Source organism: Gymnoscopelus braueri, assembly GCF_963280865.1.
Source record: "Gymnoscopelus braueri genome assembly, chromosome: 22".
Classification (NCBI taxonomy): Eukaryota; Metazoa; Chordata; class Actinopteri; order Myctophiformes; family Myctophidae; genus Gymnoscopelus; species Gymnoscopelus braueri.
In genome coordinates, this window is record NC_137624.1 from 40,953,160 (window position 1) to 40,971,167 (window position 18,008).

Sequence of the window (18,008 nt, forward strand, 5' to 3'; positions counted from 1 at the left end):
ATATCAATTTGGGGGTCCTTGGCACAAAAAAGTTTGAGAAAGTTAGTTTAGAAGGCATTTTGTAGAATCGGCCTCAGGTCTTAATGCGTAAAAAAGAAAAAGCTAAAACATTTTTCAAAAATTTGCAAAAGTCGCAGCTGCACCAGCTTACCTAAAGCGTGTCACATGACGCGTAGTGAGTTTGTAGATCAGTTATCTGTGATGCATGAATCAGGCTTTTAGCAGCTGCACTTGTCAAAGAATGTAACCCTTCAGGTTTGTGTGCATCTGTCCCAACTGGTTTAGCCTGAGAGTGGCGCAAGGTGTGCACATAAAACAACAATCAACTCACAGCCTGACTCATTCTAACCACCGTCTATTTCCCTGTGGCAGAGTATATGATAGATTGCATTCATCTGTGGACTTTGTGCTTTGGATAACAGCATTGGGACCTGTTCTGCTGAGCCAGCAGAAAAGATTTTTTGATTTGGATCTGTCAATACAAATATTATTGATTTGGATCTGTCAATACAAATATTGTTTTGATTTGGATCTGTCAATACAAATATTGTTTTGATTTGGATCTGTCAATACACATATTGTTTTGATTTGGATCTGTTGATACAAATATTACTGGGATTGTGCTTCGCTGAAACTACGAGCAGGAAAGAATGGCAGTCAATCTGAGTAAGAATGGTGCCGCACTCATGGCCGCTTATGAAGACGTGCTGGACGCCAAGTCAAACACGAACTGGTGAGTTTATCTCTTAATGCTGTGAACGTTATTTATTATTGTTGACATTATTTATACAGCAGCCTCACTGTCAGGTTTGAAGCCAATGGTATTGCTGAGAAAACAATGTTTTGTTAGATTAAACATGGTAATACTGCTGTCACAAATGTCAATATTTCATCTACTGTAAGTTATAGTTGTGTGATATCATTATTTATCTGTCATTTAAGGCATGCAATACTGTAAATGTGTAGTGACTACAGTAGCCTATTTTAAAGGGCAAGACCACTTTGGTTGAGGTTTGGGTGGTGTAGTTACCTTGGCATGATGCAACTCCAAAGGTGGACAAGAAATCAAAAATAATTCCTCCATTGATTAAAAATGGACAAAAAAAAATAATTTCTAGATATGCTCCTCATTGACTTACATTGTATGGTGAAACAGCTCTAAAAGTCACTCTTTTAGCACATAACCAAAAGTAAACAAAGTTGATTCAGACAATTTAGAGCATCATTAAACACTTAAAAAGAAAAAATAAATCTCAACTTTCTGTTGATTTAGCTTTTTATAAAAAAAATAAAAACAAACAGTACTGGGTTTGGTGAAACTGCTCCATGTTTATGTTTGCTTATGTGCTAAAAGAGTGACTTTGAGAGCTGTTTCACTGTACAATGTAAGTCAATGAGGAGCATATTTTGAATGATACATTTCTAATCAATGGAGCAATTATGTTTTATTTCTTGCCCACCTTTGGAGTTGGTCTTGCCCTTTAATGCCTGTATATTGTCAATATACTGTACAATAGATGTACTCCCTGTACTGGAACATATATACAGTATATATAAATATATACTGTAGTAATCCTCACACAAATTCACATGATACAGCATTTATGACGTCATACCCCCCCCCCCCCACACACACACACACACACACACACACACACACACAGTACAGTTAAGAGGCCATTGTCTAATGCTACTAAATATTACTGTACACATTATTTATTGTAATAGGGAGCCAATGGAGGGAACTGAATGTAGAAGTAGTTCAGCTTTTCTTGTCCCAGTGAATAATTTTAATGAGCTTTCCAACAATCATTTTGGGAAGTAGGCTACAGCTAAAAAAGGGCATTACAGTCGTCTAACCTGTTTGAGACAAATGTATGGACCAGTTTTTCGGGGTCAATAAAATGCTGTTCTAGTAATATTGATACGATTAGGGGGATTTAAGATCTGCATCCATAATAACAACCAGGTTCCTAACTGGGTTTCAGAGACACTAAGATCTAATCAGAATGGATCTCCTGCCCCTATCCTTTATGACCTACTAACTACAAGGACCTTGTCTGTGTTTAGTGATAGAAAGGTTTGGGTTAGAGGCATTAATATAATTGAAAAGCAATGTTTTTAGGACTGAGTTTAATAAGTAAAACTGAGATGTACAGCTATACGTCAGAGGCAAGAATGACAGGAAATATTGTGTTTCTGTGTGATCACTGTGAATTCAGTGGTGTGGTTAGCTAAACCACACGGGTACACATCATACAGACTGAAGTGGTACAGCAGGCACTATAGCTATGCTATTGTTTGTTAACCTTTTCAAGTAGTTTGCTGATGAAAGGAAGATTGGAGATTGGTCCATAGTTTCTATACTTGGAGATGGATCTATTCATTTGTTCCTCAGTAAGCGTGTGATAACAGCTTTAGAGCAATAGAGAGAACACCAGACTGTAAGGAACCGTGAACAATATTCAAGAAACGCGTTCACACGCTGTTGTACGTCAAATAGCGAATCAAATAACCGATCTACAAGCTCACTAGTCACTACACGCTGAATGTTCGACTATTATTATTATGGACTATATGGACTATTCTGGACACAAGTCCAGAATAGTAGGGATGCGAAGGTTCATGTGGTTACATTTGACTAACTCCTCCATGTGTTCTGTGTACCTTCAGGGCTCTGTTCACTTATGAAGGAAACAGCAATAACATTCGTCTGGCAGAGAAGGGAGGTAAGTCCTGATGGCTCAATGTTCAGTATGGTGTGTATAGGCTAGTCTACATAAACTCAGTGATTCTCAACCTTTTAAATGTCAAGGACCCCCAGATTTATATGCATTAGGCCACAGACCTCTATTTGATTAAAATAAAAATCTAAAATCTCATGGGATCCTCAATCTCCTCATCTAATCCTGAGTATTAATTGTACTCAAATTAAACCAGCCTGGACCCTTAGTGGTCCATTTGTACACTCTCAGAGTTACAGACCCGTAAGGGACCATTTTGACCCCGGTTGATCCCCAGACCTGATGTTGAGAACCAGTGGACTGACATCAAAGTTTAGGTTAACCTGGTTACCAGTCTAACATATCTATACTCTGTCTGTCTGTCTGTCTGTCTGTCTGTCTGTCTGTCTGTCTGTCTGTCTGTCTGTCTGTCTGTCTGTCTGTCTGTCTGTCTGTCTGTCTGTCTGTCTGTCTGTAGACGGTGGTCTAGAGGAGATGGTGGAGGAGCTGAGCAGTGGGAAGGTCATGTATGCCTTCTGTCGCGTCCTGGACCCCAACTCTGGACTGTCCAAATACGTCCTCATCAACTGGGTATGAAGAACTCCACACACACCGTATACAGTATACTGTCTTTAACACACTGTATGTACTGTATTCTACTTATCACACTGTATATACTGTATTCTACTTATCACACTGTCTTCTACATATCACACCCGCACGCACACACGCAGACGAAACATAGTCCTGCTGCTATTAAGCCTGTCACAATTATGACATAATCGTCTAATCGCACTTATTTTATATAATCACAATTATATTTGCATAATCGTCAATCGACAAAAAATGTCATGTATTTTTAAAAAATGTCAAAAATTGTGGAGATCTATAAGCTCAAACACGTTTTGACCTTATAGATTGGCTATTTCCACTATTAATGTTTATTTTTAAGTATAAAGTAATTATATATGTGTTATTTGTCATATCTGCCCCGTTTGCAACCTTTGTTTCCGAAAGCTAAAAGCCAAACAGAAATGTAATTTTTATTTATAATGTTCCATTAATTTTCAATGACAGAAACACAATTAAATCGTTAATCGCAATTATTTGAGTGATAATTAGTCGTCAACTTAAATTTGTAATCGTGACAGTCCTGCTGCTATTTGGAAAAACAGAGTCCGGACACACATGAACCCATAGGACGAACGTTTGGTGAAAATAGCAGATCACAACATGTCACTTTGTGAAGCGCTATAGCTTGTAGATCGGCTATTTTCGGCGAATGGTACGGCGTGGAGGGGAAAAAGTAGGGGGTCTATTGACCCTATAGGGGACACACCGGTCAACTAAGTATATAGGGTTTAAGGGTTTGACATTTAGAGCGTCTTGGCTCTTCGTCAGACGATTTAAACCTCACCCAAATAAACTATGGGAGAATGATCCAGTGTGCAGACTTACAGTAGTTCTTTCTGTTTTAGTATTGTTCTTCTGTCCATCACCGAATATTGTATCTATCTATGGGATGTGTGTGCTTTGTTAACTGGTTTTCCACTGTGTTATCTGCTCACACACCAGACAGGAGAAGGAGTGAAGGACTCATGGAAAGGTGCTTGTGCCAACCATGTGAGCTCTATGGCCAACTTCCTAAAGGTCAGTGACTCCAAACTGAACTGCAGACATGCTGCTGTTTGTTACCGTCGTCAAAGCTTTTGAGTACAAAACCATGTCCACCGTGAAAAAAAACAAAGAAAAAGAAAACCTGCCTAATGAAATGATGATGTTAAAAGTAGGCGTGTTACTGAAGTGTCCACAGCCCTCCTATGAGACACAGACTGAGTAGATTTTTTTTTACCATTTCATAATGAGCATTAGTGAGGACCAATTAAATTAAGATAAGTTGAACATGGATTAAGTCATCCTTCAAGCCCTATTTACAAAAATATATATACTTTCCCCTAAAATTAAAACCGTTTCGCCCTGTGTCTCTGTGTTTGTTTGTCTGTGTGTCGTCTCGTGTAACTAAACGATTGGATATCTCCGCCTACCGATACGTCTGGTGACATCTACATTCAATAGTAGTTGCTAGTAGTGGCAGCTGCCAAAGCTACACCCACTGTTTTGAACATTAATCACATCACCCTCCTGATATGAAGGACCGCCCTGCCCTGGAGTCTGCATTCATTGTGCAATGCAGTGTTGTTTGTTTTTTTTCCTCTCTGAAGCGTCTCCACCCAGCAGTTGTAGCAACTACGTTGAATTTAGACGTGACCAGACGCAGGTGGAGGTGTCTGGTCGCCTGGGTGTGTGAGACTAGTTTAGTCCGGGGCTGATCTCATAATCCTCTGGACCAGGGGTAGGCAACCATAGGCACGGGGGGGAGTGTGTGATCAGTGGCACACTGGCATAGGAGTGAATGTAGTCGAATGTAGAATATAGAAGAACAAAATGTAGTCCCCTCACATCTGTATGCATGGAGATAGGTGGGTTATTGTCTAATGATAATTACATCCTGATGTGAAAGAAAATATTTCTAAAGAAGAAGAAGAAAACAAAATAAAGGTTGTTATGAATTATGGACAATTAAAATCGGTTGGAAATATTTTATTTTGATGTGGTGTCATAATTAAACATAATGTTGATATGGCACACTCACTGACTATCAAGTAAAATACAATAATATGGCACTTCATGTCAAAAAGGTTGCCGGCCCCTGCTCTGCACGATCAGCTGTACATTTCACACTGCCTTTAGGCCAAGGATGTAACTCCACATTTATTTCTGATGATGTATGACCCACATCACATTGAAAGTGTCATTGATGCCATCATCACTGATGCTTTCAGTGTGACAGGGCCTTTATGTTTCTCCTTTTAATATATCTAACTTAAATTTTGTAACAATAGAAGTCAATTGGGGGTCAGATCGGGCTGAAACCTTGCCCAAATATTGAAAAATATACATACCTAGCATTAAGACGTGTGTGTGGTTGCAGGGAGCCCATGTGACCATCAACGCTCGGGGAGAGGACGACGTGGAACCAGAGAGCATCCTGGGTAGAGTGGGGAAGACTTCAGGAGCCGACTTCCGTTTCAAAAAAGAGACCCAGGGATACGGCAACGCACCTGCAGGACCTGTGGTGAGAAAGCACACTGATGGATCTGTTTGATACGCACGTGCTCGCACACAGACACACACAGACACACACACACACACACACACACAGCCGTAGAGGGCTGTTCACAATGAGCACTATAACGCCAACTATAACTATATCGTTCACCATTGTATGTTTTTTATACTTGGCGTGAACTCTGCGATCCACTTGACTTTTTTTAATTTTTTTTATACTATATTTATTATAGTTATAGCTCTAGTTTTACTACTCAGTGTGAACGGCCCTTCATACTGTGTCTGTACTCTCAGGGTTCTGTGTACCAGAAGACCAATGCTGTGGACGAGATTCAGAGAACTAACAAGGACAACTTCTGGGCCCAAGATAAGGTTGGTTATATTATACATCATTACGTGTGTACAGGGAAAATAGATGATCTACAAGCCCCCCAAGCGTAGATTGGCTATTTGTTGTACAAAGAAGTACCGTAATTTTCGCACTATAAGCCGCACCTGAATATAAGCCGCAGCAGCTAAATTGAATGATTTGTACATATAGAAGCCGCACTGGACTATAAGCCACGGGTGTAAAATCCATAGATTTAGGAGGTCCCCTAGTGGCCGTTAGCTGTAAAAATCCATAGATAAGCCGCACCGTTATATAAGCCGCAGGGTCGAAAAATGGGAAAAAGTCGCAGCTTATAGTCCGAAATTTACGGTATACAGAACAGGGCTTAAGTGGGTAATACAGGGCATGTTGAAACACCATGATTATTTGAACAATACTACAGGCCATGTTCTACCGCTTAATGAAATGAAATGGTCTTTCAGAGGGATGAAGTGGCACGTAAAAGCGAGGTGAGCAAACAGGCAACAGTGAAGACACAACAGATGGAAAAGGACAGAAAAGAGGAAGAAGAGAAGCAGTCGGCAGAGAGAGACAAAAGGACAAAGGACAGATCCAGTCAAATTGACCAACAGAGGCAAGTCTTGCAGGCAGACACACACACACACACACACACACACACACACACACACACACACACACACACACACACACACACGCACACGACTTCTGTTTTTTTCAGCGACACTGTAAGTGTTAATATTGCTCTGAGAGTCAATGTAACACAAAAGTGATGGTTCCATTTGTAAACGCTCTTAAAGGGATAGTTTCGTTGCATTCCTAAGACAATAATTTGATGACCGGCAGCGGTTCCGGTAGGAGACACAAACGGAACCGCTGCCGGTCATCAAATTATTGCCTTAGGAATGCAACAAAAAACAGAAAAATATCCATGAATTCAAGTGTCCATGGGGTGAGTAATCAATAGGAAAGAAATAGTCATTTTGGGGGTGAACTATCCCTTTAAAGTTAAAACTTCAACTTATTTTAATGAATATAAAATGTTTATTATTTTAACGACGGTGTATGTTAATATACAGTATAATTAGTACATGTGCAGTGGTTGGAGAGGTGGTCTCCCTACTCTTCTATTGAGACATTTAGTGTCTAAATGTAGGACAGACACCTACTGGATGACAATAAAAACTTGCCTGAAGCTCATATACACACAATTCCCCCGTCCTAATGGAGTTGGCCTCTCTTGCGAGAGTGGTAGTAGGAGTTTGGTCTCTCACATGATAGGACACCACAGGGTTCAAATCCCAGGTAGGACAATGGAACTTTTAAAGTAACACTCCGCGTGTTTTACAGGGCTTTTCAGGAGCGGCAGGAGTCTGAGGAGACGCCAGATGAGGTCATCACCCTGTCGCCAGAGCAGCAACAGGTGAGCTTTAACTGACAGCCTAACCTCAGGGGTCTTCAACGTTTTCAGGCCAAGGACCCCTTAGCTGAGAGAGAGATGAAGCAGGGACCCCCCCCCCCCACACCCACTACATATTGCATAACATTGTGTTGCAGATTAAACATTTTCATAGATTTTTTAGACAGTTTCATAGACTTTGACAGCATTTTCACCAGTGTGTGTTGGATTAATGTGTATTTTCAGACATTTACCCATTTAACCACTGTTAATACTTAGTCTGCTCTTTTTTCCCATCTACACCAAACCTCTTTGCCAAAAAATAGCAGATCTACAAGCTCACAACGCCTTGCGTTGCGAGGCGTTGTGAGCTCGTAGATCAGCTATTTTTGGCAAATGTTCCACTCAGAATAGGGATGCTAGGGTTCAAGTGGTTAATGTAAAAAAAACATGATCCCATCACACAAAGATTTGGCGGCCCCCCTGTAGTAACTCTGAGGACCCCCTAGGGGTCCCGGACCCCCTGTTGAAGACCCCTGCCTACCTTACCCATCACCCTTGATTTATACTTGGCCAATTTTATACCTAGGCTATTTGAAAATAGCAGATCTACAAGCTCACAAGTAAGCTTGTAGATCTGCTATTTTCAAACATTTTAGTACTTTTACTTTTGGTACTTTAAGTACATTTGGATACCTATACTTTTGTACTTTTACTCAAGTCAATTTTTTATTCCGGACTTTCACTTGTAACTGTGTATTTCTCTACATTGCAGTATTGATACTGGTACCTAAGTAAAATATTTTAGTACTTTTCCCACCACTGTAAATAGACCGTTTACAAGTTTACAAGTTTACGATTTTTAAAACTATATTATTATAGTTTTATAGCTATAGTTATAGTACTCAGTGTGAACGGCCCTTAATACTGCATCTGTACTCTCAGGGTTCTGTGTACCAGAAGACCAATGCTGTGGACGAGATTCAGAGAACCAACAAGGAAAACTTCTGGGCCCAAGATAAGGTTGGTTATATTATACATCATCATGGTGTGTAGAGGGAAAATAGACAATCTACAAGCCCACCACGCATAGATTGGCTATTTGAGCTATTTGTTGTACAAAGAAGTGTACAGTACAGGGCTTAAGTGGTTAATACAGGGCATGTTGAAACATCATGATTGTTTGTAAGAAGTTTCGGGGACTTGGACAATTAATCCGCAATAGCAGGTGTGAAAATCCGAATGGACTTTGATCGTTTTTATTTAGTTTGTTTTGTTATTTTTGTGATTATTATTACTGTATTTTTTGTTAATTTATTTAAATTGAATGAATTACCGTATATACATTTTCCAGTGTCCGAAAATAAAACTGAACTGAACTGAACAATACTACAGGCCATGTTCTACCACGTGTTAATGAAATGAAATGGTCTTTCAGAGGGATGAAGTGGCACGTAAAAGCGAGGTGAGCAAACAGGCAACAGTGAAGACACAACAGATAGAAAAGGACAGAAAAGAGGAAGAAGAGAAGCAGTCTGCAGAGAGAGACAAAAGGACAAAGGACAGATCCAGTCAAATTGACCAACAGAGGCAAGTCTTGCAGGCTGGACGCACACACACACACACACACACACACACACACACACACACACACACACACACACACACACACACACACACACACACACACACACACACACACACACACACACACACACACACACACACACACACACACACACACACACACACACACACACACACACACACACACACTTTTTCTCAGAGACACTGTAGGTGTTAATATTGCTCTGAGAGTCAATGCAACACAAAAGTGATGGTTCCATTTGTACACGCTCTTAAAAGGGATCATTTCATTCCTAAGACAATAATTTGATGACCAGCAGCGGTTCCGGTAGGAGACACAAAGGAGACTCTTTGTCTCCATATGGAACCGCTGCCGGACAGGACAATGGAACTTTTAAAGTAACACTCCGGATGTTTTACAGGGCTTTTCAGAAGCGGCAGGAGTCTGAGGAGACGAAGCCAGACCAGCAACAGGTGAGCTTTAAGTTTGTATGGCATGATATAATGCTGAAAAGTAATCTAAACTAATGTAATAAACCAAAAAAAACAATGGTTTCCACCATGTTTTGCCGGCTTAAAGTGTGGCTGGTGGTGTTCGCCATCACAACTAAGTCAACACATTGCAACTAAGTATAAATCAAGTATAAATAAATAACCTTTCAGTTTTCAGGGACGTTTTGTTATGAAATACCAACTGTACATGTTTATGTCTTTTGGTGCAACAGGAAACGGGGCAAAAGGATTCTCAGAGGAAGGGAATTAAGTTTGCTGCATCTGTGCAGAAAGCTAATGTGAGCATGAAGACATTAACGGCAATACATTATGCATTATTTAAGACATTGCATATTTGTGGGGGTCTTTTTTTAATGACTTATGTATGCTCACTCTCACTGTGATTCTATTTCACAGGAGGCAAAGGGTCTGATTTCCCAGAGATCCTTCAACCCCAAAGATGTGTTCCAGCAGCGAGATCACAATTCTGCTGTCAGCAATGGACAGTCTCCTGTTGCAAGCAGGCCTGGTAAGAGCACATACTAATTCACACACACAACCTGCTTATTAAGTCATACTTTTTCAATTTAACATAAGTATTGCTATTCTCCTCTCTCACACCATGCATTTATATATTGAGGGGCAGCGCCTCTGTGCGAGACTAGTTTAGTTTTGAACGGACTTCCGGGAACCGTAGTTCGAACAGTCGTCGTACTAACCAGATAGCCAGAAGTAGCCTTTGGAACCAACGGTTCCAGAGCCATGTGGCCCATAGGGCAGGAGCCTATCGCCTGTTTCTGAAGTAGTATGATGTACAAGTATACCCCCTGGACATGACACTAGTATGTCACCGGGACTTACCCCCCTATCCAACCCTTGATGTTGACTACAAAAATGAAAGTTAGACAGTATGACTATGAACTGATGATGATGTAATTTATATCATATATTTCCTTCCACAGGGAAATTGCAAAGCCCATTCCTGTCCCAGAGTCGTACTGAGAGCGAAACGCCGCTGAAACCAAAGAGTCAACGAGAGTCGCCTCCTCCCATCACAGATACCTCGCCGCCAGTTACGGAGGCTCCTCCCATCAGACATGCGTCACCAGTGGCTCCTCCCATCGCAGACACATCGCCAGTTAGAAGTGAATCGCCTGTTGCAGCTCCCTCCCCTGTAATGCCAGATGTTTCAGCCTCACCTGTCCAAACACCAGATGTTTCAGCCTCACCTGTCCAAACACCAGATGTTTCAGCCTCACCTGTCCAAACTCCAGATGTTACAACCTCACCTGTCCAGACTGCAGGTCAGACTCTCTACTCACTATATACATAACGACACTACATGTCAGTGGTTCTCAAAGTGGGGTGTAAGGACCCCCTGGGGACCATGGGGGGTTTCCAGGGGGTCCCCAGGAAACTTGGCAACCCTCGCCCCAAAACAAGGCATGGCATTGTTTTACTGAGGTTAGGGTTAGGAATAAGGTTAGGTTTAGGCATATAGAGTAAAAATAGAGCGGATCAAGCTCAGAGGTAACTCATGTCCACTTGTCCAGTATGGAGGGTTTCAGATGGTTAATGAGCGTCTGTCCTCTGTTGTCTCACAGCGTCCGCAGAGGACGACGACTGGTCAGATGACTTTGATGAGGAGGAGGAGGATGCACAAGACCTCTACAACGGTAGGTTGAGGTTGTTCCCTTCTGTCTGCGTGTGTGCGTGTGTGTGTGTGTGTGTGTTACTATACTTGTGAGGACCAAACATCCAAAGAACTAGAATATGAGAAACATTGAGAGGACCATTTTCCTGGAAAAAAGAAAAATGCTTGATTAATGGTTGAAAACATTTTTTTAGAGATACATTTACAATTAGGAAAATATTCAGGTTGGGGTTAGATTTTAGGATTAGACATTTAGAAGTTAGGTTTAGGGATTAGAGATAGAGTTATGCCTGATTTACACACAATGCCTCGCAGTGCAACTCGTTGTGGGCTTGTAGATCAGCTATTTTTCGGCTTTGGGCTTATGGTTTGAAATTGCACTTTTCTTGTAAAAATGGCATTCATAAAAAATCAATGCCTTAAAATGTGTATCCTCACAAGTATAGTAAAACAAACCTCTGTGTGTGTGTGTGTGTGTGTGTGTGTGTGTGTGTGTGTGTGTGTGTGTGTGTGTGTGTGTGTGTGTGTGTGTGTGTGTGTGACAATCTCATTATGATTAATGACAAAACCATGCTGGGTACAGTTTTTTACACACGCACGCACGCACGCACGCACGCACGCACGCACGCACGCACGCACGCACACACACACACACACACACACACACACACACACACACACACACACACACACACACACACACACACACACACACACACACACACACACACACACACACACACACACACACACAAATAGCAGATCTAGATAGACAGACACAATTACTTTCCCCTCATTCTAAAGCTCCAACATATGGGCTTTGCTGCCCTCTTGTGGTGATAATGGTAAATTGCCTCAACAAACTTCATGTTAACAGAAGAAGGTTTGAAAATAGCAGATCTTCAAGACAAGCTCACAACGCGTCGCATCGTGAGCATTGTGAGCTTGTAGATCTGCTATTTTCAAATAGCCAAAGTTTGCATAGATAGGGCTGAAGTGGTTTATGTATGTTTGGTAATAATAATCAAAATCTACAAAGTAACTAAAGTTTTCAAATACTTGTTGTGGAGTAGAAGTAAAAGTATTCAACATTTTTTTTGTACTGGATTGACTGCCCCAGTAAAGTAAAAATAACCTCGAAATTGTACTTAAGTACAGTACTTGAGTACATTTACTTACTTCCCACCACTGATGGTGTCCGTGTCCGAAATAAATCCTAGTTTGCGTTTCTACTGAGAGCCCATAACCATAACAATGGTAAACTGTAATAAAACACGTAACAACAGCTATGAACACGTTAAAAATAGATCCATAAGCTCACAGTACGTGCGTCGCCTCGCCTCTGCTGGGTCGTGAGCTTGTAGATCGGCTGTTTTTTTTTTGTGTGATTTTATTTTGAAAATAAAGCGGAAAAGCCTGGCGTGGCGTTTAAAATGTAACCTGACACACTAAACACTTTATTCTGAAAAGAAAGCGGAAGCTTTCTCGTGACTTTTCACCTGCAATTTGCATAACTTGACGTTCAGGAAGTAACCAAATTCTGGTTGATATTTCCGGTGCGTTATATCACAATCGGTGATCTATCGAATTCTGGGGCAGGAAATGACGTAGCACTTGGGTTTCTCTGTTTACATTTGCTAGCCTGCTAGCTAGCTTTTAAAATGACGTACAAAGTCCTGTATTTCTTGTACTAAAACTGTTCTTTATTTCAATAAATCCAATTTTAAGTAATTGATTAAATAATCGGGTGTCCTTTACCTCAACTATAAATCACGTAACCCTTAATAATATTAGTTATAATAATAAAGCTAAGATAACGCTAGCCAAACTAAAGCTAATGCTCATTGCTAGCTAACGCGCGCGCACCTCTAATTCACCTATACTTGGCTGAACCACAGGAGGGCGCCATTGTATCATTTTTACGTTCAAAGCAAAGAGTGTGTTGTGAACTATGCAGTGGTGTAACCAAGTACATGTACTCAAGTACTGTACTTAAGGGACCAGTCGAAATTTACATAAGGGGGGGCATGGAGGAAATGTATGTGCCCTGATCTAAAATGCCATGACCCTCCCTTTGACAAAAAAAAAAAATCAATGACCCTCCCCAAGTGATTACAAAAAAAAGAGTAACCCTCCCCGCCTAGAAGTGTCACGATATATTGTGTCACGATATAGCCTATCGTGGTATTAAAATGTGATGATAGGTATTGTCATGATGTCATACTGTATCGTAATATTTTTTTAATTGTTTTTTTAATACAAAAAAAACACTTTCTTTTTTTTTGCCGGTGAAAGTTAGGAGTTTTTACTGTATGATATGAAATGTAAAGCTTATCATAATCATAGTAATTATTAATCATGTCCTCCATCATATTCAAGGTATTTTGGAGAGAAATGAAACAGACTCCAGTCAGTCACTTTCAGTTTAAAGCACTGCAGAGGGGAGGTGTTGTGTGTCAGCTGATGCTCGTTGACGCTCGTTAATGTGACATGCATCTGCACTCTCAAATAGGCCTACATCGAATCTAAGATTGTATTATACTGTATCTGGTATTATAGATTTTTTTTAGCTGTTGGAAATAACTAGGCTGCACTTGGTTGGTAAAGTCCCGATGACAAAAATATGAGGTTTGTGGAATTTATAGTTATGCAGTCTTATATTATATTATATTTGTTATATTAGTGTCTATCTGTCCTCTGAAACAATGGGTTTATAGTTAGTGAGAACTTCACTTCTCCATTAAGCTTGCACAAATGTATTTATTTGTGTGTACAAAGCACTTTGTAATTGTTTCTAACTTGCTTTATAACGTTATTTATAAGATGATGGCCAATGTTGATGATACATGAGAAAAGAACATTAATAATATATCATATCGATATCATGCCCAACATCATGTATCGTATTGTGAAATTCTTGACACCCCTAACCCTCCCCATCAAATACAACATGACATTTAAAACTGATATGTCCAATGTTTTGCTTTCCACATTGATTAGAACATTCATTGCTGTAGTGTAGTCAGTCTTGCTAAATGCACAGTGTATCTGTAGTAGTGGTAGCAGAATGGATAGTGTTCTCATCTTACATGTGGGAAACCCATTGAATCCTGGTCAGATTGAAGAAAGTTGAATATTTGGTAACCAGTAGTTTAAAACTTTTGTCACTCTGCCCTTTTAATTATCAACTACAGTGACTACAACTACACTGTTGCCTACATAAAACAAATTAGGCTATCAATTATGGCCTGATGCTTCTGGTTTTACTTGTGGAGCTAGGCATCTATACACAACTGTCCATATAGATCCACATTAATCACATGCACAGAATTACTTCAAATGATTATGAATATCCAGTTATAGTAGGCCTATTTATAATGCATCTCTCCAATAACGCCTGTTGAAGTTTTGCTTAATTGTTCAACCACCATCGTTAAGACGCTGAATAGATTTGACTGGGTCGTTCACACTCGCTGTGCGTTGATGGCTTGTTAACGACCGTCATTGATTCTAAATAGACAAGGTGTTACTTGATTTGAATTCTTTGTATCCTTTGAAATGGAGAGGGGTCATTGACCACTGTTCTGCTGTACTAAAAAGGTATATAAAAAACGGACTATTTTATCAATTCAAAATTGCATGACCCTCCCTTGGATTCAAAGTAAAATTAGCTGACCCTCCCTTGGACCAAAATTAGAAAGGCATGACCCTCCCCTATTTTCCTCCATACCCCCCCTTATGTAAATTTCGACTGGTCCCTAAGTACAATTTTGAGGTATTTATACTTTCTTCAGTATTTTCAATTTTTAATACTTTTACTCCACAACATCTCAGAGGCAAATATTGTACTTTTACTCCACTACAATTATTTCACAACTTTAGTTACTAGTTACTTTGTAGATTTTGATTATTATTACAAAACATACATTAACCACTTCGGCCCTATTTAAACTTTGTCTATTTGAAAATAGCCGATCTACAAGCTCACAATGCCTTGCGAAGCGATGCACACAGCTTGTAGATCTGCTATTTTGAAAAGATTTTTATACATTTGAAAACTTGAAAAGGGACGTTCTGCATAATGAGTACTTTTACTTTTGGTACTTTAAGTACATTTTGATACCAATACTTTTGTACATTTTCTCAAGTGAACATTGAATTCCGGACTTTTACTTGTAACAGAGTAGGCTATTTCTACATTGCAGTATTGATACTTTTACTTAAGTAAAATATTTGAGTACTTCTTCCACCACTGGAACTATGGTGTGTTACTGATCAAGAGGTTTCTGATTAAATAAAAACAGAGAGAGAGAGAGAGAGAGAGAGAGAGAGAGAGAGAGAGAGAGAGAGAGAGAGAGAGAGAGAGAGAGAGAGATTCACACATGATGATAAATGAACCATTTAATGATGTCACTCATTGATCCTCAGATCCACAGGTGTCTCCTGGCCAGGAGGAGACGTATGAGATCCCATCATCTGTGCCAGAGGAGGACTTATATGAGAGCGTCTATGAGGATGTAACACCAGCAGTGAGTCCATTACTGTCCTGTCACTGTATATTTATCTGCTTTTCAAATCCCCCCTCTGGTCATTCATTTTAATGGCCTTTGGGGAAATGTTTTATTATATTTTAATAACTGTATATCTTTCAGTTTGTAATAATGGTATAATCACAATATTATACTCAAAGGAAGTGCTCTATCATCATTACTGCAAGCATCTTACAATAAATGCGCGGAATCTGTAGTCTGTAGCTCACGTCACGTATCCCGAGAACCATCCAACCGACGACTTCAAACAAATAATTCAGGATGATTTAATAGAGGATTTCATAAGGTCTAATAGTAGTCTGATTTACTATAATGATGTATTGATGGTATCCTATAGGTGGAGGAGCATGGTGTATGTACTATAATGATGTATTGATGGTATCCCATAGCTGGAGGAGCATGGTGTATGTACTATAATGATGTATTGATGGTATCATCCCATAGGTTGAGGAGCACGGGGCAGAGGACAGTGGACATGGTGCATGTAGTGCCAGGGCTCTGTACGACTACCAGGCTGGTAAGACTCCGACCTCGTGCCATTCATCTAAATACATTCTATGTGGAGTAACAGCACGTTAATTTTGCAATTATTAACCAATCAAATCGTCCTCCAACAGCCGATGACTCCGAGATCACCTTTGACCCCGATGACATCATCACCGGGATAGAGCAGCTGGATGACGGTTGGTGGAGAGGCTACGCACCCGACGGACACTATGGAATGTTCCCCGCCAATTATGTTGAGCTTGTCTAAGTTCACCCCCTATTCTATGATTCACTGCTGTTCTTCAATAGGTCCGTGTTTAACACGTTTTAAACGTTTTTAGCTTAAGAAAAACCACTCAGATAACCCTAACCCTGGGGCTTTTTGTGTTATCCTTTTAGAATAACCTTACCTGTACCGTTAACAATCCTGCTAATAAAGTATCCATTCAATCTACATCCGCCATCTTTCTATATCCGGTCTGAAATTTTTACTCAGAAATGAATGCTATTGGTTGTGTAGCTTGTGAATAACACCATCACAAGGTAGCCACACCCCTCCTACTGCATACCCTACTTTATCATCCATTTTAAAATAAATGTGACCATAATTTACCAAAACGATGGACACTATGGGATTTGGTCTGTAGAGTCTATGGGTGTAACGCTGTCCATATTGTTTTTACAGTCTATGGTTACAACCCAGCCTTGGGGTCATAAAAACTGGACTCCCTCCTTCCCAGTCCCCAAACACAGCCAGGCCAAACTGGTTTAAAATACCACAAAACAACCCAGATTCATTTAATATTTGAAGAAAAAAGAAGGGCGTTTTGTACTTGGGACCATAACTCCCATGAAGTACAAAACAAACATCCTATTCTCCCTTGACCTAAAGGAAACAAAAAAATACAAATACTTTGCCAAATATAAACTAACAAAAACAAAGAACAAAGTTGTAACAAAAAGAGAGGTCACCCCTACACTCCCTCCTAGGCATCACGATATCCAGAACTTTAACCCATAGCAATTCTAACACAACAGAACAGACTATTAATAGTGCTGGGGTTTGGAGGCTGGTCAGGAGGAGAGACATGTTTCAACTGGAGCCAATCACTGGTTCCACCTCCACACACTCACACCAGCTGGTACTCAAGAAGTCAGTCACTCATCACCACTCAATCACACCAATGACAGATTGTAGAGGGCAACACAGCACTCAACACAGTACCAGAGTATACACTTAGGACCATATATAGGTCATCATAACATCTCCCCCACCATCCCCAACCCCTTTCGGGAGCTGGTGATGGCTTCTCATTTTAGCATCTTGTGAAACCATGGTGACGGTGAAGCACCGCCTTCTGGGCACTTGGCTGTGGAGGAATAGAAAACAAGCGCTCCTGCAGTGAACCGTTTCATTGAGATAAGACATCGTTGCAGTGTTTAGAGCAGTGTGGTTCAGAAAAAGTTCACTAGTGTGTGCCAGGAGGTCTATTGGCAACAATAAAGTAAAAGTGTGAAAGAGATGGGTTGTGTGGTACCGTATTCCCTAGAATACAATAAAAAAGTGTGAGAACAAATTTGTTTTAATTGAACTGTAAAAACAAGCAGAGTTCTGAGAGATCGTCACATTAAAGATCAT

General features: G+C 40.3%; 1 protein-coding gene across 3 annotated transcripts; it reads left to right on the forward strand.

The window, feature by feature from the left end:
- The first annotated feature begins 361 nt into the window (after positions 1 to 361).
- On the forward strand, positions 362 to 16,823 carry LOC308078127 (drebrin-like protein B). 3 transcript variants are annotated; one of them, XM_080419228.1, is made up of 19 exons: positions 371 to 507; positions 601 to 733; positions 2,674 to 2,729; positions 3,202 to 3,314; positions 4,299 to 4,373; positions 5,716 to 5,859; positions 6,147 to 6,224; positions 6,666 to 6,817; positions 7,552 to 7,624; positions 8,546 to 8,623; positions 9,039 to 9,190; positions 9,610 to 9,661; positions 9,913 to 9,978; positions 10,097 to 10,208; positions 10,642 to 10,983; positions 11,284 to 11,355; positions 15,762 to 15,862; positions 16,328 to 16,400; positions 16,501 to 16,823. In XM_080419228.1, the coding sequence occupies exons 2-19, from the start codon at positions 651 to 653 to the stop codon at positions 16,635 to 16,637; spliced, it is 1,959 nt and encodes a 652-aa protein (XP_080275354.1). In that variant the 5' UTR covers positions 371 to 507; positions 601 to 650; the 3' UTR covers positions 16,638 to 16,823. The 3 variants fall into 3 exon arrangements, with proteins under 3 accessions (XP_080275353.1, XP_080275355.1, XP_080275354.1); XM_080419227.1 differs by having other exon boundaries at positions 362 to 733; XM_080419229.1 differs by lacking the exons at positions 7,552 to 7,624; positions 8,546 to 8,623; positions 9,039 to 9,190 and having other exon boundaries at positions 362 to 733.
- The last annotated feature ends 1,185 nt before the right edge of the window (positions 16,824 to 18,008 follow it).